Source organism: Polypterus senegalus, chromosome 11 (genome assembly GCF_016835505.1).
Source record: "Polypterus senegalus isolate Bchr_013 chromosome 11, ASM1683550v1, whole genome shotgun sequence".
Taxonomy (NCBI): domain Eukaryota; kingdom Metazoa; phylum Chordata; class Cladistia; order Polypteriformes; family Polypteridae; genus Polypterus; species Polypterus senegalus.
The window spans coordinates 101,102,629-101,128,622 of NC_053164.1; the positions used below are offsets into that span (position 1 = coordinate 101,102,629).

A 25,994-nucleotide genomic window follows, 5' to 3' on the forward strand; every position below is an offset into this window, starting at 1 on the left:
TCAGTGTCAAAACAACTCACTGCCATATAGCAATATGTGAAATCTTTTTATACAGGCAAGGTATATTTTGACAGAATCAAAACTATTTGTTTTGATTCTTGGGCTTGCACCAAGAATCCACATTAAAACTACAATGCTTCTACAATTAAAATATATGTAGAATTACACTTTATGCACAGTTACCTTAATCTTCTAAGGAGAATTGTTTCACTTCCTTGTAAAAAAAATAGCTTGTGAATAGTTCAAGGGAAATGCTCATTATCATAAAGTTTAGAGATATTTAACATTAAAAATGTGCTATATTTTTCTTCTAGATATGAAAATATAAAAAAATTCTTATTCTCTTTTTTTCAGTTTTAGGATCATATACAGATGTCACGCCCAGACAATTCTTTAATGTGCAGGTAAATTACCATTTTTGTGCCTAGGCAAGGAGGGTGTTTTTGGGAGAGTACATTTAATAGTTTTTTTTATGTTTTTCACAGAAATACATTTTTAGTTAATTGTGAGTACATCCGAATGTTCAAGCAGTTTTGTCCCAAACTACACAATAGTAGTTGTAGTATGTAATATTAACAATGTTGTTGGTGTAGGGTGAACATTCCTAAAATTGAAAGGAACCATCCTTCTCATTCATGAGAGAAGTAGTTAAAACTGTGCATTGTCATGCTTTGCTGCGTTTCATAATTGAGGCACATACATTTTTTTTTTTTAATATTTTGAAGCATACTGCATAAGCAGCGTTAAATGAAAAAATATTCATGTAATAGAAGATTACTGATAAAGTAGTTCCTTGGGCATTTCGGAATAAAAAAAGTCGCATCTCTATGTATTCCATTCTTCAATTGCAGTATCCAAGGGAACAATGATGGCGATGTGGCTTCTGTCCACAAAGCTGGCACCTTTTAAGGAATCCTTACTTTGCCAGCCAGCTGTCAATGATCTTTTTTAAGCAATCGGCTTTTGGCATCTTGATGCACTTGGCCTTCACGACATTAAGCAGTATTGTGCACACTTCTTGGACTGGTTCCCATACAGTTGATTTATCTACATCAAATGATTTAGTGACTTATAACAGGCTGTTGTTGATGGTTACCACACTGTCACAGTTACTTAATTCTGAAATCAGACTGTCCTCTGCAGTCATACTTTAGAGCAGCTAATCAGATGTTTTCCGTAACAGCAGGCCTCTAGCTGCATTTGTCTCCATCTGCAATTGTAAATGTTAAAACTACATTATTGTTTCAAGGTCTTGATCATTAGATGACAATGAAAGACACTGTAAGCAACAGATTGGAGGAAGAAAAAAACAAATATGAATGGATATCCTACATATGTTTTATTTCCACCCAGTGCTAACATATTTTGAAGAACCTCATTTACAATTAATTTGTCATAAAAATACTTTTAACTCATGCTTGAAGAGAAAAGTGTTCCAATGGCCAGTTTCCCCCACACCATCTCTACCATACCAACAACTCCTACCACATCAACTAGAATAGCCTGTGATGAATCCACCTATGACCACCAGTATGGGCTGTCCATATGTGAAGGCCAATTAAGGAGAAAACTGAGGAGGCTACACACAGGAAAATCTGCAGGACCAGATGTACAGTAGTCATTCCTCAAGTTCTTAAGGCCTGAGCTGGCCAACTTCGTGGTATCCTCTGTCACCTATTCAGTCTTTTCCTAAGGCTCCAGAAAGTTCAGCAGCTCTGGAAAACATGCTGCATTGTGCCTATATATATGGTGGGTTGAGAAATATATTTTTTGATGCACACAGATATGATGCTGTAGCATTAGCTGTGAGTGTGAGCAGTTGCTTTATTGATTAGCATTTTACATTTCTTACAGCTGAAGGCAGAAGTGAAGCAGCTAAATAAGCAAGTAAATTAGTTAAATATAAAAATTGATTGGAATGAAAGTAAGCAGTTATAGAGAGGCCTCAGTCATTGATTTAAAGATTCAAGAGTATTTATTGTCATTTCATCCATATACAGCATACAGTGAAACGAAACAACATTCCTCCCAAGTCCATGGTGCTACATAGAACACAGGACAATGAAGACTCCACGACACATAACATAAAGACACATATTATATAACGAGGTGTATGTGAGTCAAATGTGCAACCATGTGCAACATTTCAGAGCAGAACACATATATCAGATATCAGACCGGTCCATGAGTGTTCGGGAATCTGACTGCTTGGTTACTGTTACACATTCTGGTGGTAAGGCCCCGAATTCTTTGGTACCTTTTTCCCCAATGGCAGGAGTGCAAACAGTGAGTGTGAAGGGTGTGTTGGGTCATTCACCATGCTGGTGGCTTTGTGGATGCAGAATGTGGTGTAAATATCCATGATGGAAAGAAGAGAGACACTGATGATCTTCTCAGCTGTCTTCACTATCTGTTGTAGGGCTTTACGATGCCTGACCGTGCAATTTCCAAACCAGACAGTGATGGAGTTGCTCAGGATGCTCTCTGTGGTTCCTCTGTAGAATGTTGTTAAAATAGCTGGTGGAAGATGGGCGTTCCTAAGCTTATGCAGGAAGTAGAACTGCTGCTGGGCTTTCTTGGCTAAAGAGCTGGTGTTGTAGGACCAGGTGAGGTTCTCTGCCAAGTGGACACCCAGGAATTTGGTGCTATTGACGACCTCCACAGTTGAGCCGTCAATGTTCAGTGGCAGATGGTCACTCTTAGTCTTCCTAAAGTCAACAATCATCTCCTTTGTTGATCAAAACATTCTGAGCATCCATATTATTAAAACAATAAAATTGCAATGGTGCAAACAGGACACCATCTTTTAATTGCATGTTTGGCAAATGTGGTTCAACTTTAATTCTGCAATGATTTTTTGGATTTTATATTTGGTGATGCATAAGACATGTTTCGCTAATTAGTTATTTATAGTTTATGTTTTGAAATATTCTCTCCCTCCAAGTGTTGCACTTAATTTTGAGGTTAAGCTCTCATCTGTACTGTGTCAGCTTGACATTGCGTTTAGCCATCATTCTCTTCTAACTGGGGAAAAAGCAGAAGGAAAATATTCTTTATTCTTGAGTGATATGCCTACATAATTTAAAGGTTATCCTTTAGAAACTCCGTCCAGTAATTAGGCAAACCTCCTTTCTTTCTCCTGAACACAGAATATTTTTTTTCAATACAAGTGCTGATATTGTATATAACTAGCTGAAATACCCAGCGTTGCCCAGGAGGAAAATAGTGTTTTTTTTTTACAAACCGGATTCCAAAAAGTTGGGACACTATACAAATCGTGAATAAAAACTGAATGCAATGATGTGGAGGTGCCAGCTTCTAATATTTTATTCAGAATAGAACATAAATCATGGAACAAAAGTTTAAACTGAGAAAATGTATCATTTTAAGGGAAAAATATGTTGATTCAGAATTTCATGGTGTCAACAAATCCCAAAAAAGTTGGGACAAGGCCATTTTCACCACTGTGTGGCATCTCCCCTTCTTCTTACAACACTCAACAGACGTCTGGGGATCTAGGAGACCAGTTTCTCAAGTTTAGAAATAGGAGTGCCCTCCCATTCTTGTCTAATACAGGCCTCTAACTGTTCAATCGTCTTGGGCCTTCTTTGTCGCACCTTCCTCTTTATGATGCGCCAAATGTTCTCTATAGGTGAAAGATCTGGACTGCAGACTGGCCATTTCAGTAACCGCATCCTTCTCCTACGCAGCCATGATGTTGTGATTGATGCAGAATATGGTCTGGCATTATCTTGTTGAAAAATGCAGGGTCTTCCCTGAAAGAGATGACGTCTGGATGGGAGCATATGTTGTTCTAGAACCTGAATATATTTTTCTGCATTGATGGTGCCTTTCCAGACATGCAAGCTGCCCATGCCACACACACTCATGCAACCCCATACCATCAGAGATGCAGGCTTCTGAACTGAGCGTTGATAACAACTTGGGTTGTCCTTGTCCTCTTTGGTCCGGATGACATGGCGTCCCAGATTTCCAAAAGAACTTGAATCGTGACTCGTCTGACCACAGAACAGTCTTCCATTTTGCCACACTCCATTTTAAATGATCCCTGGCCCAGTGACAACGCCTGAGCTTGTGGATCTTGCTTAGAAATGGCTTCTTCTTTGCACTGTAGAGTTTCAGCTGGCAACGCGGATGGCACGGTGGATTGTGTTCACTGACAATGGTTTCTGGAAGTATTCCTGAGCCCATTCTGTGATTTCCTTTACAGTAGCATTCCTGTTTGTGGTGCAGTGTCGTTTAAGGGCCGGAGATCACGGGCATCCAGTATGGTTTTACGGCCTTGACCCTTACGCACAGAGATTGTTCCAGATTCTCTGAATCTTGGATGATGTTATGCACAGTTGATGATGACAGATGCAAAGTCTTTGCAATTTTTCGCTGGGTAACACCTTTCCGATATTGCTCCACTATCTTTCTGCGCAACATTGTGGGAATTGGTGATCCTCTACCCATCTTGGCTTCTGAGAGACACTGCCACTCTGAGAAGCTCTTTTTATACCCAATCATGTTGCCAATTGACCTAATTAGTATTAATTGGTCTTCCAGCTCTTCGTTATGCTCAAATTTACTTTTTCCAGCCTCTTATTGCTACTTGTCCCAACTTTTTGGGATTTGTTGACACCGTGAAATTTTGAATCAACATATTTTTCCTTTAAAATGATACATTTACTCTGATTAAACGTTTGATCTGTCATCTACGTTCTATTACAAATAAAATATAAAAAAAAAATCAGTTTTTATTCACAATTTGTTTAGTGTCCCAACTTTTTTGGAATCCGGTTTGTAATTGTTTGAGAAAAATATAAATAAAAAAAAATTTAAAAAAATTAACAAACAATGAATGTGCATGTCTTGCTGTCTTGTATGCATGTTACCATCCACGCACTGAACTGGCCAACTCTAATTTCAAAAGCAACAGGTGACAACAGGTGTTGCTCAAACATAAAGAATGCTGGCAGTCGCCTCCAGTTCGCCCTCTGGTGGTCGTCCGAGTGTCAACTTGATGATAATATGCGTACAAGACAGCAAGATCACTCGACACCCTATCCAGAACGGGGAGGGTTAAGGTTGATTTCACCCTACAGTATTTTTAGTCGACCAATGAGAAACGTGTACCAAGTGATGCTGGAACATACATACACACACACATATACATTGACTTTTATTTATTTATAATATATTTCTGTAAGTTTTATAATTACTGCATTCATAATTTTGTAGAAATTGTTTTTCTTATTGTAAGTCGTCTATTAAGGTTTTGTCTTTTTCCTGATTTCTCTTTATATAGCTAGATACAGAATACAGAAAAAAATGGGATTCCTTAGTTATTAAACTGGAAGTGGTTGAGCATGATGATGTCACTGGATCAGAAGTCATACATTGGGTCACGCATTTTCCTGTAAGATTTTGTTCTTCATTTAACTGTAAAAATCACTGAACTATGGTAGTTTTCAGTTGTGTATTGACAACACAGTAAAGTAGTTGTACTACAGTTACTGGTGTTTAAGATTCTGTATTTAAAAAACATCTTTAAGGATATTAGGTTCTTCTACTGATTAAAAGCATACATTATTTATTTGTATACTATCAGTGGAAAGAAAGTTAAAAGTGGCGAATGTTAATATAACCTTTGTCTTTTAATGCATGACTTGAGCCTTGTTTTGTTTTTCAAAAACAGAAATTCTGTTTTGCATTAATGATAACACACATTGTTCTTTTGAGTAAAGTGGGCAATTAATGCTGAAATGTAGTGTTATGACTTTGTAGTACAGTAGACCTACAGACACTTTTTTTTGTCTCTCTACCCCATAGATTAGACAAGGCCTCTATAATTATTTATTTTTGTCTTTTTTACTGTTTATTTTGTATTTGTAGTATCCAATGTATTCTCGGGACTATGTCTATGTTCGAAGATACCAGGTAGACTATGAAAACAACTTAATGGTTCTTATATCAAGGTGAGAAGCAATGAAATGTTGATGTTGTCTTTTCAAACCGTATACCAGACTTATGTACTTAAAGATCAAGTTTAATTGTTTCAGATATAAACTCGTTGTGTCAGAATTTGGGTTAGTGACCCATTTTTAAAGAGCAAGAAATATGAATCACAAGGAATATAGAAATTGTAACTATATGTTAAAGGGATTCCAGGGTAAGTTAAGCTAAACAGCATATTTTTTCTGATACTATTCTAGTAAGGAAGGTTCAGTTCAATTTTATTTTTGTGTCCATAGTACAGTGAAATTGTTCATTGCAGGACTACTCATGATTCAAGATTCATTTTATTCATCACATACAGGACCGTACATGTACAATGTGCATTAGAGAAATAATATAAGTAATAGATAATGTAGATACAGATACATAAATAGAGAATATTATAGGGGCATTATCAATTAGTGAGGGCTGAGCAGCAGTGGTATGTCCTAATTAAGACGTCTTAGGGCCTGTAGGTAGAAACTCCATTTAAGTCTGTCAGTTTTGGGCATAAGACTGGAAAATGTCTGCCTGATCTCGGTAGGCTGAACAGGCAGTCCATGGGGTCTGAAGGATCTTTAATAATTTTGATCATTTTGGTTCTGTGTCTCCTATAGTAAATGTCCTGTAGGGGGGCAGAGCACAACTGGTGGGACCCTTTGCTGTTTTAATCTCTTTCTGCAGGGCTTAACGGTCTTATGCAGAGTGGCTGCCATACTAGGATGTGATGCTTTGGATTAGTATGCTTTCTGTAGCCCCTGTATATAAAGTATTAAGCAAGTAATGGTGACAGTAATAAAATGGGATTTAATGCATTTCAGGTAAAAGACCCTTTATAAACGTTCAAGAGAGGTAATAGAAAATTAACCAGAAATAGTAAATGAGCAAAATTAAATAAATGGGATGTCTCAAGAATAAGTGAAAATATAAATATTTTTAAACTAAGGAATCATATGTGTTAATGGCATTGTGCCCAAATCTTTTCACTAGTAATGAGCAAACATTGCCAAGATCACTTTGCCGTGAGTTCCCTGAAATCACGGAAATGCTAGCAGTATTCGCCAAACTTGGCGAACTGCATTAAAGTTAATGGCGAATGATTAACTGAACTAGATTCAATTGGATTATAATGGTACAGTCATCTTTCAAGTGTCCCTTAGTGCTTGGGAAACATCTGCCAACTATACTGGACCAATTATTGTGGCCAAAAAGGTCACCTGAGCTGTGCGGGAGCAGTGCCAACCACTGTGCCAATATGCCTCTGTAAGATCAAAGAAGAAAAAACGTAGTCTAGACACGCAAACGTATATTTCCACAAAACAAAACGGAAATCCCGAAATTGTAGTCAAAAGTAAAAATAAAAAAAATATATAGGTCTTATATAGATAGAAAATTCAAAGTGGCATTCATGATTGAAACTGCTGGCTCGTTCTCTTTTTTGAAGTTGTGCTGAAGGCTCTCTAAAATGTCTGTGCTGATGCTTTGCATTTTTTATTCTATCAAAAAGATAGAAAAGTCTTGTAAACAGTAATAAAACTTCTGTTATTTCATAGAGTCTCCTCTGTTAGTTGGCGTTGGGCTACTTCAAGGTTTGTTTTCAGTCTTGGCGTGCCATGTGGCTAATTATTATGTATACATAGGGCACATGCCTCCTTCTCTTATGTTGATGTGGAACTTGAAGATCAACCTGCACACTTGGCTACAAGCACAGAGAGCTCCTCACACAGAGTCTAATGCAAATGATCAGCATTATGTACAATAATCCCTCCTCGATCGCGGGTGTTGCGTTCAAGACCCCCCCGCGATAGGTGAAAATCCAAGAAGTAGAAACCATATATTTCTATGGTTATTTTTATATATTTTAAGCCCTTATAAACTCTCCCACACTGTTTATAAATATTCCCTGCACAGTTATACAGCATAAACCTTTGTATTCTCTTAGATATTAGGTAAGATTCATTTGAAATTATATATGCAAATACATCTATACTAATAAAAGGCAAAGCCCTCTCTCACTCACTCACTGACTCACGGACTCACTCACTCACTGACTCATCACTAATTCTCCAACTTCCCGTGTGGGTGGAAGGCTGAAATTTGGCAGGTTCATTCCTTACAGCTTCCTTACAAAAGTTGGGCAGGTTTTATATCGAAATTCTACGCGTAATGGTCATAACTGGAAGCAGTTTTTCTCCATTTACTGTAATGGAGATGAGCTTCAACGCCGTGTGGGCGGAGTTTCGTGTGACATCATCACGCCTCCCACGTAATCACGCAGTACATAGAAAACCAGGAAGACTTCAAAAAAGCGCTCAAGAAAACATGCATTATATAATTGAGAAGGCAGCGAAACAATAAGAAGCGAGCGAGTGACATATACAACCATATTCATGAGTTCTGCTACTTCGGAAACAAAGCACGATGTAAACCTACACTTTAAATTAAGTTCATAGACAGGCTGCCGCTGGCGTTTGTAATTTAGTGCCTACCCATATAAGGCCGTCCGTCAGCGGCAATCCAATAGCAAACTGCCATGGGTAAATATTCACGGGTGAAGGACTGTGCTTATGGAGAGGAAGATGAGATGGTCAGGGTGGTGTTTGACACAAACTCAGCGAAACTGCGAGAGAAAGTTTTAAGTGCCAGGACTAAGGTAACATTCAATACAGCCATGGACATAGCACGAGATGGCACCAGCACAGCTGGGAACCTTCGATGCAAGTACACCGAGTGGCTCACGTGAACTGACGCAGTGCACAGATAAAAGCAACAGTTCCAAAGAGCTGAACAAAACCGAATTACACAATTGAAAAGGCAGCAAAAATATGAAGCGTCTGATAAGCATATTCATAAATGCAGCTACTGTGGAAACAAAGCACACGGTGGAAAAAGTCAATGTCCCGCTAAAGGAAGACAGTGTAAAAAACCCGTGCATGCAGTGTGTCAGGTCTCAGATAAAGAAGAAGACGAGCTGTTTTTTGATGCAGTAAGAAACGAATCGATGAATGAAGCCTGTCATCTTTACAACGATTGACAAACACGGAATGTAACTTGAACACAACACATCCTACAAATACGAACCTGATTGAAAGAAATAATGATAATCAAATCCTTGATGACAGCAACACTCAGTAACACTCACAAAACAAATACTGTATATTGACAGTCATGTTACGTTATTTTAAAATGTTCCCTTTTCTTTTCTACCTTTTTAACACACTACTTCTCGCTGTGATACGCGGGTATATATATATATATATATATATATATATATATATATATATATATATATATATATATATATATATATATATATATATATATATATATATCCCGCTCTACATACTCGAATAATGGATACTTTATTCGCCATCAATGATTGTTTTGGTAAAGCCATACTCAGTGTATTCATTAGATGAACGGTAAAAAGTAAGAGCGAGGGAGGATGACTCATTGAGGCATGCAGGCTGTAGTCGCGTCAACTCTATCTGAATTGCGATCACATTTGAAAAAATATATCTTTTCAAGTTCTATTTAGTCCATATGTGTCAAACTCAAGGGCCACATCCGGCCCGGCGTGTAATTATATCCGGCCGAGATCATTTTATATACTGTATTATTGTTATTAAAGCCCGGGTATATGAAGCGCTGGTAACACAATAAACTACAGATCCCATAATGCAGCGCTTCAGCTGCCTTGCCGAACACTTACCGCTTACTAGAGTTATTGCGCACTGAGTTTGCACGGCGCTTTGGTGACTTTGAAGAACAAAAAAAGTCCGTCTACATGCGGCTCGAACCTTGTGCATGTTTGGTAGCACATATCTGTGTGAGAAGCTCTTCTCAGTGATAAAGACTAACAAAACAGCACACAGGAGTCGCCTCAAAGATGAGCAACTGCAATCCATACTGAGAATCTCCACAACACAGAACCTCACACCAAACAGAAACGAACTTGTGGCCAAAAAAAGATGCCAGGCGTCCAGCTCTAAAATGACATATGAGCAAAGACAACTGAATGATTTGATTTGTTATTGCACGTAAGAGCGGAGTCAACGTTTTAACAAACAGCGTATTGCACTGATACTGAAATAGCTGTGTGTGTATATATGTAGATATGTATGTATATGTATATATATGTTTATATATGTGTGTATGTATGTATATGTGTGTATATATGTGTGTGTATATATGTAGATATATATGTATGTATATATGTATATATATATATATATATATATATATATATATATATATATATATATATATATATATATATATATATATATATGTTTATGTGTGTGTGTGTAAATATATATGACAACAACACTCATCACTCACAACAGTGACAAAACAATTACATTGACAATCAGGTTACGTTATTTTCAAATTTTCATTGCTTCTTTAACACACTACTTCTCCGCTGCGAAGCGCGGGTATTTTGCTAGTTGTTTATATACAGTAAAACCTAAATATTATTTTAAAGATATTGAGTGTCTCCGATATCACATATGTTACAGCCATTACGATAGACAGGCCACCAGCAATAAATACGTACAATGCAAGAAAAATTGTATACAGTATATGTGTGTACAGTGACACTAAACGTTCGTACAGTACATGTACTAAGTACTGTAAGTAGAAAATTAATTCTAGTTACTCACCAACAATAACACGACGACTTGTCCAATAACGATGAGTTTGGTTTTACTGCACAACAAAGGAGAGCGCTACAGCTCTTCTAAAGGAGCCTCTTCAGGCAACTGTATATCACCGCCGTTGTTCTTCTTCCGGCAGACTTCAATCCAAATCCCTAAAGCAGATTCCATCCCGACTACTGCCTTATTACATCCACTTACAACTCGTTTTGCACCCTGGTTAAAAGGACACTGCGGCCGTAGATCTTATATTCCTTTCCTACTTTTTAAATAAAAAGAATCATAGCCTTATTGAAGCAGCAGCAGGAGCAGATCGTTGTGGAGCCATAATGAAGGGCTTGACTATGCACAAAGATAAACACAAAAGAGCACAAAAGTTAACTCTTTACACAGCGAAACACGTTGATGCTGAATGAGCAAGACGAGACTTCCTGGTTAACATCGCATTCAGCACACAGGAACTTAACTGCGTGCTCTGATTGGTTAGCTTCTCAGCCATCCGCCAATAGCGTCCCTTGTATGAAATCAACTGGGCAAACCAACTGAGGAAGCATGTACAGGAAGTAAAAGACACATTGTCCCAGAACCACAAAGCAGCGAAAAATCCGCGTTATATATTTAGTTATGCTTACATATAAAATCCGCGATAGAATGAAGCCGCGAAAGTCGAAGCACGATATAGCAAGGGATTACTGTACCTTTTGTCCCATCAATGCTGGCCGCTACAGCTCTGGAGGATGTCACACTGGCCTTGCAAATTATGAGGTGCTGGTATAAAAAACAAAAAAAAAACAGCCAAATTATCAGTAAATAATTTGACGAGCAAAGGCAAGCGCAGCACATTTGCTTTGGCAATATTCGATGATCAACACATCTCTTTACCCAACAGATATACTAAAATAGCTTAAATAAATAACTCGTTTGTAAGCATTTAGGAAGCCTATTCCAGCAGTTTTCATTAAATACTAGAAACTTCAAATGTGACTTGAGTCTCCTAAAAGGCAAATAAAATGCATCCTATAAATTATTGGCTAACAAAATTTATCTGAACCCTGTGAAAAGTTTTGGAAACTCTATTTTATTTCTGTTTATAAAGGTAGTATTCTAAGTGACAGCCAGCATGTATTTAGAAGGTGAAATCCTCTAAAACAAACTAGTTGCTGTACCAGCATGATTCAGGTGATCCACAAGGTAATGTTTAAATTGCTTGGATACATTATATTCCTTTATATGTATATTATATGGTTTATTATGCATCACTAGCTGAATTCTTAGAATTAAAATACAAATCCAGCAATGTTATTAGGCTTGCATGTTAGCGTTTTTCAGATTACTACAGGTAGAAAAAACAATACAGTCGTACTGGAGAATTTACACTAATATGTGTTACTCATTCCAGACCACTTTGAGAATCTCTGTTCTAAAGTAAACACATATAACAATTAAAAATGTAGTATTGCTACTGTGCCTGCCAGTTATTACAGTTAAACTAGTAAAACATGTACAATTGTCCACTCTTTACCATGACATAATATCCCAGTTTCACATTATCTTTATTTTACTCTTAACAATTAAATGAGTTAGCATTTAAATGTTACCAAAATGAAAATAAGCATTAGTTTCTTCGCCAATGCATCTATGGAAATGTGATTGCAGCAGGTTTTATGCTTCATACAGCATTCTTGCCATATCCTAAACAATGTAAAAAAAGAGTATTGCTTTTATTTTTCTTCCTTTAGTTTTGGCTTTTAGCTGCATTCATTATTTTTTTCATCTCCAAGGTTCATGATACACAAGTAAAGTTGCTTGTGACTTTCTATTTAATTATACTTGTCTGTGGCCTTTTGTCTGTACATTTAATTTCTTTTCTACTACTTACAGGGCTGTGGAACATCCAGGCTTACCAGAAAGTTCAGAATTTGTACGGGTGAGGTCTTACAAGTCTAAAATGATCATTAGACCACATGCATCCTTTGATGAGGTAAGAGCAGTTTTATTTCTATTAAAATCACAATTACTTCTAATAATTATGGTGTTGGTTATGCAAAGTGTTTTTAATTACCCTGCAGCACAAACATTGATTATAACAACATTGGTTAGTATTGATAAATAGGTCTGAATAAATGTGATTATTTTTTTTTTGTTTTTTTGATTTTTGAGATCTTGAAAGCAATCTGTACAGGGGAAGATAGAACAGTCAATCACCTTTCAATTTTAGCTTTGCTATTCAGAAATACATTTGTCTTTGTTGTGTATTAATAAGGTGTGCCATCTTCCCATGAAATTTGAAAGTTCCCAAGACATGAAACCATATTCTGACTGAAATCCATATAAAAGTTACTCCTCAGGCAGTGTTTCATGCTTAGGAAACCCTAGGATTTATTAGTATATTTAGAAACAAACACAAACATATGCAGTCTTGTGAACTTGCATCTTTAGTTTGAAATGTTTTCAAAGCCTGGACTTTCATGTTCTTTCATGTCCATTAATCATTCAAAGCATAATGATGCTGACTAAAATAAAAGCTTGCTGGATGCTGTATAATTGTAAATCTTATTATTTGTGTTTGACTATATTATGTAAAGCTTTATTTCTGTAGTTTATAGTAATCTTCTATATTTTATTTCACAGAATGGGTTTGACTATTTGTTAACCTACAGTGATGACCCTCAGACTGTATTTCCACGCTACTGTGTCAGCTGGATGGTTTCTAGTGGTAAATTCAAATCTATTCTGCTAAAAGATTTTACTAGGTCAAAAAGAAATGTCATTCTTTTTTATCTAAAATATTATCAGCTCTCAGGCTTACATTTTCATGCCTGTTTGATTATCTAAAGGTTATTTGTAAATGCTATTTTTCATTAAAATATTTTGTTGGGAGCATATTTATTAGAGGGTTTTAAATGTAAAGTGTTCATCTTGTACTCTAAAGTAAATACAAGTGTTAAAAGTATTAAAGATTCTGTGTCGTCAATAAATATTTAGTGAATTTTAGTTTACAAACAATTTCATTGTTAACTCAAGCAATGGTTGTACCAAATTACCATTATTTTAACTTTATCATCAAATTTAGTAAATAAGGTTTTAAAAAAATGATTCCTAAAATGTTCAAGTGCATGACAATTTGTGTTGGCCCTTGAAGCAAATTTTTATCACAATTTCTTTAATTTTTACTTAGAAATGTCCCCATGTGAGTGTAGGTGTGTGCAAGTGTACAAAATGACACTCGCACTTCCTGTCCAGGGTACTTCTGGTTTTTAGATTATCTTTTAATATTTGTTTGTGTTGCACACTCAGTAATGTAATGATGTCAACCAACAGAGTGCAGCTTCTCACATTGAGATGATGAGAGATTTTTGTCAGTTCCTTCATGATTTTATACCTTTTTTTTTTAAGATGTGCATGCTGTAATCTTATCAGCTACACAACAACGATGATAAATTATTGGGACTGCATGTCCATTTTCAAACATACTTGAACATTCACTTGAACACTTCACTGCTCCATTGTGAGACTTTCATATTGCATTTGGATGTAGAAATGACTTAGGTCAATTCAAGTTTATCGTATTACAGTATGTACATAATATAATGAAATTTGTACTTGTGTGTCTCCTCAGAACAACTGACAAACAATACAAAAAAGTAATAAGCATGCAGCATATGTAGATACAATTATATACAATGTGTGTTTGCAAGTATTACATACACATTGTTTGTTATGTTACAATATTAGTTCTTATGAGACACTGTTCAGCAGATTTTTGACTTTTGGGTAGAAACTATCCCTTAATGTACTAATGCTAGTGTTGCTGGCCCTGTACTGTTTGGCAGAAGGGAGGAGTGAAGTTTTTAATTGTACTGTTAGCTTTTATAAGGCATTGACCCTGTATTCGGATTCAGCGGGTTAGAAAATGGATGGATGGATGCTCTGTTGTATATGTCCTGAAGAGAAGGCAGCTGGGTGTTGGAAAAAAATTGTCACCTTCTCCACCATCTCCAGTGCTTTACTATTTTGAACCAAATAAGTGCCACACCAGGGTGTGATGCAGCTAGTGAGGATCCACTTTATAACTGTAAAAGTCTTGTCATGCAGATGGAGAAACAGGAGCTCTCCTCAGATGCCAGAGGAAGTAGAGGTACTGGTGAGCTTTTATAACGAGAGCCAACATTTGTTGTACCCACTTCAGTTTGTCAGGATAGTCGCTCCAAGAAATTTAAAGGTACTTACACTCTGAACAGCATCCCTTCAAATGTAGATGGTAGTGTGGTCTTCATTCTGCTTCATGAAGTCTATGATCAGCTGCTTGGTTTTGCTAACATTAAGGATAAGATTGTTGTACTAGCGCAACTGAGTCAGAAGGATGACCTACTCTCTGCAAGCCCTGTCATCAGTGTTGGTGATTTAGTCTCATGATGGTGGTGTCATTGGCAAATATAATAATTGAGTTAAGAGGAGTACAGGGGGAGGATCAACATACTATGCTGTGGAGTGCTGGTGTTGAGAGTTAGAGTGGACGATGTGATGTTGCCAGTCTGCACATGCAGGTGTCTCTTTGGAAGTTAGAAATCTAGTTGCAGAGGTTGGCCTATTGAGGAGATAGTTGGTCAGCTTTAATGGTACAACAGTATTTAATGCTGAGATATAATATATAAATAGATTACATATCTTTTCAGAAACCGCCTGCTTTAGATAGTTTCATTTTCAAGCACAACATGTATAAATAGGGTCAAACATTTGGCTTTAATGTATTAAAACAAATTGTAGTATTTCAAAAGAAAGCAGCCCATTTAAAAAGGGAACAAAACTTGGTTCTTTTTTAGTTTAGTTTTAAAATCTCTTTTTTGACAAATTAGCATCACATGGCATCAGACATCACAGATAACAGATGATATTAATCATCTTTAACAGCTTACACACACGCAATTTAACACAAACACACTGACATTTTCATCATGCTAGACTATAAAGTGAATGAAAATAATTTTGGTGTATCCCTCATTTTTTGTTGAGTTTGTTTGAGTCTCCTTGTGTAACATCCAGACTTACAGTACATAAATACATTTTGTGTTTCATTGTGGGTGTGTGTATTTTAATGATGTATTGATTAAAACCTATGTCTTTTTTAGGAATGCCAGACTTTCTAGAGAAGCTTCACACTGCTGCGTTACGTGCCAAGAACATGGAGATTGAATTGAGAGACTATATTTCAATGAAGCCTGCGGAAAGCAAAATGGCATCCAATGCAGAGCGCATGACTGAGAAGAGTCGTGCAGGTCAGCAGCAAATGGAGTATGCCTAAGAAAGTTTGGAAGAAAATGTATAAAGAAACATGTTAGAGTTATTGCAAGCAAAAAAGAATTCTAAGCCAAAAAAGCAACAATTTTGTGGGAATCTTCCCAATATGTTTGCATAATGCCTTCTTTTTACTACTGGGAGAAATCGATGTAGTTTGTGAAGAACTTCTAATGACTACTAATGCTGATTTAACAAACTAAGCAAAGAACTGAGCTCTGACTCCCTTTTCATCTTTTTGTTATTACAAATATGGAATTCTAGATAGCTGATAATCATAGGATGCTCTCCTCTTCTTTTGCAATCACCAGTCTGGTAAATATTTTTTCCATAAGGCTGTATGGTAATAACTGTCACATTTTAGAGCAGCATTGGTTATAAATTTCAGATTTTAGTCCTGCCTTAAATCTACATTCCTGTGGCAGCTAGGTTGAAAAAAAAGAAGAAAACTACATGATTGCAGATCATAATGTTATAAATCCGTCCTTAGATTTTTACAGTTATGATAATAATGTGCACCAGTCCAAACTATTAGAAAAGTCCAAGACACGATTCCAAGTCCAAGACATAGATTCCCATTTCTGTATTTTTTTTAATGGAATTACTTTTTAAATTTGGTTATTGGTGTCATGTTTTCATTTTATTTGTTCTGTGTAGTTTGAAAAGGGAACATATTTGAAACTGAAGTCTTTTTCTGGGAAAAATTCATTAGGATTGTGACTTCGGAAGTGCCATGATTTCACTGGTGCCTACATAAAACTATCAAATGCTGTGATGTCTGCAGAATTTGTAAATAAGTATGCAGTCCTGACATTTTGGATTGCAGTGTTTGTAGTGATACTTACTCAGGCTTATTTATATCAAATACAAATATACAGAAGTTTAATGTACCTTTAAATTATATGCACTTCCATTTCTTCTCTTGTTTCACCATGCTGTTAATTCACATGACACCGCAGATGGATGTAGCCATTGTTTACAAAATTTAATTTACATGACCTGTCATTTAAAAATTGAGTTGCAACTTTCAAACATATGAAATTGTATCTCAGTGTTTAATTCTTCTTTCTGTCACTATTCTGTTTATCACATTCTCTTTGTCTCAATTTCAGTTACTTTCTCCCTGTCTTTCTTGTGTTTTGTATTGCTTTTATTCTCCAAGACTTTGCATTGATTTCTATTACACATCTGTGTCTCCAATTTTGTAAAAAAAAAAAAAATACACAATCCTATGATGTATTTCTGTGTTTAAGCAGTCATCATCTTGGTTAAACTTTTTTTTTTTTTTTTTCAGTTTTTAAAAACCTTTTTAGTCAATCAATGATGACCACCTTTTGAACAAAACATTATTTTTACTTAATCAGTGTTGGCCTGGGGGTGGGGGAAAATAAACAGATTGTTAATGTAAAAATAGTTAATTGTATTGTTTGTGTATGCTGTATAATTTAGCATGGAATGTGAAGTTTAAACTCGTCAGAATCTTGATTGATATTTTTTGACTTTGTACTGTTTCGGACCTCTCGGAATAACAGAAGCTTTTTACCATTGACAGAATGGTCTAACTAGTGATTTCAAACCAGAACTAATCTTTAAATTAATGTGAGTAAATGTATGCAAATGAAGCAAGTATTTCTTTGCAGTTCGTTAATACACCTATCATGTGACAATGACTGTTATCTCTCTCATTCTATTATACAAAATTTGGAAATGTTCCACAGAACTGAATAATGTTACATAATACAATAATTACATGCCAGGCCTTTCTGAAATATTAAAGGTTTATGTGGCCATGCACTTCATAAGTATTATTTTGTGGTTAAAAAAGGGGGGATTTAGAAGCTAAATTGTGCATATATGCAGCTGTACTGCTTCAGAGAAAGAAATTAATGAGCTGAGCTTTCCAGTTCGCCTCATAAGTCTAAGCTTGTAGCTCTTGAAGAGGAAATTTTGTAAAAGAATTATGTTTGCACTGTTTTCTGTCCAAAGTGTATGTCAAATTGAACAAGCTGTTTGCTAGGTACAGAGTTATTGCAGAGTTTGATTGTGTTGCTCTATTAGCACTGACTCTGAACTCTTGCAGCTGACCTGTTTCTGCACTGGAAATGACTGTGTCAGTTAATCTGTGGCAAATTCAAGCCTTTTATGTTTTAGATCCATATAACATTCTAGTTGTTTTTGAAAAAGTGTAGACAGTTTATAAAAGGACAGGGATGTGACTGCCTTGTTGTGTTATGTGTAAGTTGGTTTATTGTGAAAGCATTTTTTTTTTTTTTACTTCTTCCTTTGATGTAAAAAGATAAGTCACATTGAGAGGGGTTGTTTGCTGTGCTTGTTGCCCAGACTCTCCCTCTTTAATTGCTCTATCTGAACTTTGTTTCTTAAGATTGCCTATCCTGCTGCACTATTAGAAGGGTATGATTGTATATTTAATTAAGAAACTGGAATACTGATGGTATGAAGTACAATATGTGCAAATAGTAAGAAATAAAGTGAGTGTGTTTTAGATTTTGCTTGTTTTATCATCTTCAAACATGGCAAACATCTTGATGTTCAGTTATTTTTTTTAATGTAGCATAAGTAAGGAAAGAAAAAAATGTAATACAAGAGAAGGTGGCCAAAAAAAACCTGTAATCATGCTTTTCAAACCTTACTATATCCGCTTATTCAGGTTGTTCCAAAGGTTATCAATTACAAATTTACTCTTTTATTCATAAAGAAACCTACTGGGCCTACTTTATATCTAATTGTCGCCTTTAAAAAAGGCAACAGAAAACTCAGTACATCCACATTTCATTCATGCTTATGAAAAGCTTATGCTGTTGTTTTTTAGCACAATTTTAATAAAAACAGAGATTTAACAAAGATAACAGCTGCTGTCTCGGTCATCTATATGTATATAAGTAAATCCAGAAATGTTTTTTCTACTGGGTGGTTAAATTAATATCCTTTGATTACTAATTGGGAGACACAGAAGAAATTCAAAGAGGCATGTCTGTAAAGTGATTATGCTTGGAAGCCATTGAGGCATATGGGCCTCAGATTGTGCCCGTATGAAAAAAGGTGAGATGATTGCTATTCTGGGGACTGGCAGAGCATCTTGCCACCTTTTAATTTGGTCCTTCATTTGATTAGAAACTGCACTTGTATTAGTTTAGATACGTGTGCAAAATTATTTGTTACTGTATGTATATTCTGTGCACTTAATATATTTGCATATGTAAATGTATATATACATCAAGAAAATTCCTAAAAGTCACTGAAAGAAATCAAAAAAGTGGCTGATACAGATGTTTCTGTCTTAGCTTTGCTTACCTTGTGATATATGAATATGCTATAGTTAATCTTTGAGGTTTCACAATGACCTTGCTTTGCTAATATAATTGTTCTGAGATTTTTCACGTAGGAAGGCAGAAGTTTCAAGGCAAGATTGTTTTACTCGCTAATCATGGCACAGGACAGTGGAAATATGTTGATCAGCACATTCAGGTAAGAATTTCACTGTAGTCTGTACCAGTGTTTCCCAACCTTGGTCGTAGGGCCACACTGTGGCTGCAGGTTTTTGTTGCAACCAGATTCCTAATTGGTGACAACACCTGATAACACTGATCTCATTTAATTAGCTGCTATTTACAGAACTGTCTCATTTGTAGCATCAGATGTAGTATTGGATCCTGAAGGGAGATATGTAATGGTCATGGGAGACTTATCTAACTGTAAAATGATCTTGATAAATGTTTATGCACCTAATGTGGATGATAAGGAATTTATACAAAATTTATTTGCATCCATTCCCAATCTGAACACTCAAAGTTATAATGGCTGGGGACTTTAATTGTGTTTTAAATCCACTTTTAGATAAGACTTCCTCCACATGGGGAATGGCATCTAACACCGCAAAGATAATTACAAAGTTTATAACTGATCACAACTTGACAGACCCCTGGAGGTTTTTAAACCCAAATTCAAGAACATATTCTTTCTACTCACCAGTGCATCATTGCTACTCAAGGATTGATTACTTCTTTATAGACAATAACTTCTTGCCTATGATTAAATCTTGCAAATACAATGCTATTGTTATTTCTGACCATACACCTATGATCTTGGAGCTGAAATTACTAAGCCCCATACACTCACCCCGCAGATTGCGCCTCAACCCGCTTCTATTAGCTGACGAGAATTGTACGGAATTTATATCCAAACAAATCAAATTCTTTCTAGAGACAAATAAATCCCCTGAGATCTCTGCAGGAATACTCTGGGAAACTCTCAAAGCCTTCTTAAGAGGACAGATTATCTCATATCTTTCCCACAGAAATAAATCCGAAGCCAAGAAAGTAGCAGAAATAAAAAAGCGAAATTACTAAAATAGATGAAGAACACGCCAGACTACCAAGCTAGACTCTACATAGGAGGAGGCAGGCTCTGCATTCAGAATTAAACCTCTTGACAACTAAAGAAACTGAACAACTAATCTATAAATCCAGACATCATTACTATGAACATGGAGAGAAAGCTAATAAGCTTTTAGCTCAATAAATTCACAAGTAATTAGCTGCTATTTTTTTCTTTTACATTCAGAAAAGCATAGCAGTATGCTTTTTACATTTATAAGACATTTAGAAATATTTCTGTTTTTGCTATAGATTTAAATGCTTAATTCTCTTTTGTTGATTTCATTATATTTTGCCCTTTCTCTGTGCACTTTTTCCTCTTCATTGTATCTTATTAATGATAATTAAAAATGAACAGCAGGCATGCAGGCAAACAACACTGAAAGGCTGCACGTACTTTAGCATCAGACCCACTAATTAGTAAACAATGGATTAATTAAACAATTAGAACACCTAGAAAAGTACTGTAGAATGAAAATCAAGATGAAAATATTGTTAAAAAAAATAAATTTATTCCCATGTAACTGCTTGGTACATTATATAATTTCTATATTGTTCCCAAAACACAAAATTTGGTAAATAACACATTACTTAATTAGCCCAGGAGTCCAATTAAAAACAGAAGCTGGCTGGAACAAAAACCTGCAGCCACAGGGGGTCATCAGGACTGAGGTTGGGAAACACTGGTCTGTACACATGACCATAGTAAACGTTTAAACCTTTGAAGCAAAGAATTAACCATCTGAAAGAGTATAAAAGTGGTGATTCAGGTTATAAAACAAGGAAGGCATATATCCTTATATATGTTGAACTACAATCCATGATGACAGACATCATGACAAATGTAAAAAAAAAAAATCTTTTTGTTTAGAGCGTTAAAGACTGTTTGGCTTGTCTAAGTTACGGAAGCTTTACTGTCTTGTAGTACTGAGTATATTTATACTGAGGCATTTTGTCTTGTCAACCCCTATTTCTAAAAATTACCACATCATAACAGACTTAACTGTGTAAGGTATGAATTGGGTATTCCTGATTGGAACAGCTAACAGTTTTCATGAGAGTCATTGCTATTTGAATTTATATCCCTTTTATTGTTTTGATCGTCCACCAGACATGCTATTCAGTTAAATCTGCAGTGAATTTGTCCACTACAAAAACTACAGACTAGATATCTTGTCCAGTTACTAAATAGAAGGTAGTTGTTTTCTGCGACTATAACAGACACTGTTTGGTTTTCTTTTAGTTTACATGCTTGCCCAATTCTTGGCTAAGTAGCAGGCAACTTTGAGATACAAATTAATTTAAAAAAATTAAAAGGAAATTGGCAGCTAAATGCTTCACTTGTGGATGGTGTCATAATTTATCTCTTGTTTGTTTTGAATAATATATTTTGAAAGAAACATGACTAACAAGTACTAATCTACTGTGGTGCACGAAAGTTTCTACAATGTTTTTAAAAAAGACAATCTACACCAGGTCAGGTTAAGGAGCATGAACTGATACAGTGTGTTGCTGCACACACCAACACATAACTGATGCTCATTAGACGCACAGTTGAACAAATGGTACCCAAGGATTCTCCGAAAAGAAACAATACCGAAGGAGTCCAGTCTTTGTCTTAGGTCACTGGATAGCATCCATGTCTAACAACATATAGCAAAACAGGAAGCACCAGGACTCTAAAGACATGGACCTTCATCTTTTTGCAAGATAGCAGGAGGACCACACACCCCTTTCCAGTGACCTAACAACCAATCCATGCTCTCTCAGTCCATCTTCTGACTTCATAGGAAGAGTCACCAGAGACATGAATGTTGCTGCCGAGATAAGTAAACCTCTTGTCGAGGTTGACATTCTCTCTGCAGGCAGACACTGTTGCCCAAGAGGCCATTGAAGTCCTGGATCTTAGTTTTTATCCAGGACACTTGCAAGCCCAGACACTCGGACTCCTCACTCACTCTCTCTCGAGAGCCCCTATCAGAGCCTCCATTGACTCCGCGAAGATCACAGCATCGTCTGAAAATTCAAGAGCAGTGAATCTTTCTTCACCAGCAGATGCCCCACAGCAGCTGGCTTACACAACCCTACCCAACACCCAGCCCGTGCAAGCATTGAACAGAGTAAGAGCAAGAACACACCCCTGACGAATCCCAGAGTCAACTGGGAAAAACGCAGATGTTCCACCTCCACTCTGCACAGCATTCACAGTACCAGTGTACAGGCTGGTCATGATATCCAGCAACTTTGGGGGTATTCTGCAAAATCTCAGGATGGCCCACAGGACAGCTTGATCAGCCTAGTTAAAATGCTTTAAGAAAATGACAAAGGCTGTGGGCGGCACGGTGGTGCAGTGGGTAGTGCTGCTGCTTCGCAGTTAGGAGACCCGGGTTTGCTTCCTGGATCCTCCCTGTGTGGAGTTTGCATGTTCTCCCCATGTCTGTGTGGGTTTCCTCCGGGTACTCCGGTTTCCTCCTACAGTCCAAAGACATGCAGGTTAGGGTTAGTTGCATTGGTGATTCTAATTGTCCCTAGTGTGTGTGTGTGTGTGTGCGCCCTGTCCGGGGTTTGTTTCCTGCCTTGCGCCCGGTGTTGGTTGGGATTGGCTCCAGCAGAACCCTGTGACCCTGTAGTTAGGATATAGCGGGTTCGATAATGGATGGATGGATGGAGAAAGGCTGCAAAAAAACTGCCAATATTCACATCTGCGCTCCATGAGAATTCTCATTTTCAGGATGTGGTCAATGGTAGACTTCTTGGGCGTAAAACTAGACTGCTGCAGTTCCTGCTAGGCGAGCAAGTGATTACAGATCCCATTGAGGATGACCCTAATTTGTGAATTTCCCCTTGGGATTAATAAAGTATCTATCTATCTATCTATCTAGCCAAAGACCTTACCCAGCACCGAGAGCAGCGTTATCCCCCAGTAGTTGCAGAAATCCAGATGATCACCCTTTGCTACCAGATAGGGATGACAAGTCTCGTTTTCCAGTCAGTTGGGATGATATCCATTTCCAAAATGGCAGCAAAGATTGCTTGTAATGCCTAGAGGACAACCTTACCACAAGCCTGAAGAAGTTCACCTCAGATACCACAGATCCCTGCAGCCTTCCCTACCCTCAGCTGTTTCGCCACCTGACCAATCTCAGTGAGATTGAATGGTTCACACCATTTAATTAAATTTTAGGGTCATTAATGGCAAGTAGTGACTTCTTGACAATACTAGTTAGAGGGAAAACATACTCGCCCCGAAGTTCCCAGGAATTTTGTTTGACCTCTTTGTACCTTAGGGTTGTGGGTAGGTGGAGCCTATCATGACAGCAATGGGCACAAGGCAGAACTAATCCAACAACCCTGGATGAGACCCTAGTCTATTGCAGGGCACACTGCCATGCACACCCATACACTTGTACCAAGACAGTTTAGAAGTGGCAATTGGTGTCTTTGGAATATGCAAATAAAACTGGAGTACCTAGAGAACACCGTTGAAGTCAGGAATTTAAACTGTGAGCCACAAGCACTAGTATATTGCAGTTTTAAATAAGTGCTGTATAGGATATAGCGGGTTGGATAATGGATGGATGGATGCAATATAAAGTATATCACTTTATGGCTGAGATTCTATATGTGTACGCATAATGCCATTTGTTAGCGGAAGACTGAAAACAACATAGGTGAAAGTGAAATTTTGGAGTGTTTTGATATTGAGAGAAGCCACTCTGAGCCATTTTGTAGTTCAATGATGGGTCATCACTGTGATTACTCAACTCTAGAAGTGAACCCTTATTTCTGTACCTCCTATAGAAAGAGTTGGGGAGTATAATACTAACTTTTCACTTGAGCCCGAGTCCCAGGCCATTTTTAACCTTGAATGTTAATTCTGCAAGATATTTCAGGTGTGGAAGATACAGTATTTTCAAATTAATGTTGTTATGCCCAAGCATCAGAGTGGCAGTGGGTTGCATAATGATTTGCATCTGCAAGTAACAATTTCAATATGCTGTGTATGTTGATTAATGACTATATAAACCTGGACTCTTAAAGAAAGTTAAAGGGGAGTGACTAAAAGTCACATTTTTAATAGAAGCATGTTCTTTTTCTCACTCACAAATTCCTTTTATTATTGCATCTTATCTCTAGAGAAAGGTTCCAATATCTTGGTTGCAGTGGCTGGAGTGTTTTTTTCATGACCCTTTTCTTAATTAGAAGCCAGTTTTTTGTTGGGAATGAAACCTGTTACTAATTCCATGGGTTTCTAGTGCTCACGTGTCTTGTCAGACAGTTCTAGATTTTCTTTTTGTGAAAAAATCCTCTAGTGTAAACCTGTACATTTCATTTTCTCAGTTTTTACTCTGTTACTTTAATAAACTGTTAATTTATAATGAATTCACAAAGGTACAAATTGGGCCCAATTACCTGATGTGTTGTTGGTTTTCTTCTTAGTAGTGCCTGATTGTTAATGGGAAGCTAACTAGCTAACAAGAACTGATCAGAACTGGAAGTGCAGCTGTCCAGCAGTTAGGATAACTGACCATTTCAAATTGACTCTGTGTGAATGTGAGAGTGGGCCCTGCAATTGACTGGCATTCTGTCTACGATAGCCTTGCACCCTATCTTGTGACCGTGAAATTGCTTAAGCTTTCAAGTGAATGTATTTAGGGATATATGTTTGAATTGTAATTACAGGCATAAACTGGGTCCTAGTTAAGAAAACTGTAAGCCATCAAGACCAAGATGGACGAACCCTTCTCAAGTCCATTGTGGTCAGAGTTCAAGACCAGCATGCATTCTGTGATCCTTTGTTAATTTTGCTGTCCTCCTTGCCTTTGTTCTCCTTATTCCCTTTTGTCTGCTGTCATTTACTTTAATAACCGGCAGTTAAAACATTAAAGCTTACTGGATTTTTCCTCCCTCCTCTCATTCCCATAAATCTCTGATGACTCCACTGGAAGGCAAGCCATGTAGAGGTTTTCAGGACGTCCGTGACTGCGACATTGGGGGGGGTTGGGGGAGTGTTTGTGGGTGTGGAAAAAGCAGTTTGGTAACAAAAGAAGCTAATGATAAATGAAGTTGTGCTGCCCCCTCTGTTCACCTGTATCGTAAATATCTCTCACAAGGGGCGCATGACTCATGCCAGCTGACTGCACAATGGAAGCAGCAGTGCAGCCCTTTGCACCACACTTACAAAGGCAGAATGAAGGCTCAATTAAAGTGGGAGCAGAATAATGTTTAGCATAGAATTTTTGACTGAATTTGGCAGCTGTCTGATGGGAGTCCTGACATTAAGGTTATTTTGTGCTTAAGCCAATCTTTGGCATGCAGGAAACAAGCTACACCCCTAGGCCCGCTGTGACAAAGAAACAGTCACAACCAAAAGCTAATTTAGTTTTCATAAAGATGACAAACAGAACAGGTGGCATATTGGGGATTGGGGAATGTAACAAAGCAACAGTTGTAAGACTACATATACAAGTTTTTATTATTGGATAAAACTAGCATTGACTTGAATGCAAATAGCTATATGTTGTGGCATGGAATCATATAGGTGCTGAGTAATGTCTGGTGGCATGCTCACCCAGTCACTTTACATCTACCCCTCCAAAGAGGCAGTGGACCTTGTAGGATGTTCTGCACTGTTCTGTTGGAGGGA

General features: G+C 37.1%; 1 protein-coding gene and 1 long non-coding RNA gene across 3 annotated transcripts in view; one reads left to right on the top strand and one right to left on the bottom strand.

The window, feature by feature from the left end:
• Positions 1-18,820, top strand: part of stard7 (StAR-related lipid transfer (START) domain containing 7) — a 42,405-nt gene extending 23,585 nt beyond the window's left edge. The window contains exons 3-8 of the mRNA XM_039769382.1: positions 355-404; positions 5,312-5,422; positions 5,899-5,981; positions 12,540-12,639; positions 13,290-13,374; positions 15,788-18,820. Coding sequence (XP_039625316.1) covers positions 355-404; positions 5,312-5,422; positions 5,899-5,981; positions 12,540-12,639; positions 13,290-13,374; positions 15,788-15,960 — 602 coding nt within the window. The 3' untranslated portion in view covers positions 15,961-18,820. The remainder of the gene's footprint in view (positions 1-354; positions 405-5,311; positions 5,423-5,898; positions 5,982-12,539; positions 12,640-13,289; positions 13,375-15,787) is intronic.
• Positions 1-25,994, bottom strand: part of LOC120539379 — a 115,037-nt gene that overhangs the window by 49,665 nt on the left and 39,378 nt on the right. Inside the window, exon 1 of one of the 2 annotated variants that reach the window (XR_005635594.1) lies at positions 11,357-11,664. The exons of the other annotated variant lie outside the window; for it this stretch is intronic. This is a non-coding gene — a long non-coding RNA (uncharacterized LOC120539379). Of the gene's footprint in view, positions 1-11,356; positions 11,665-25,994 lie in introns of those variants that run through there. 2 annotated transcript variants of the gene reach the window in all.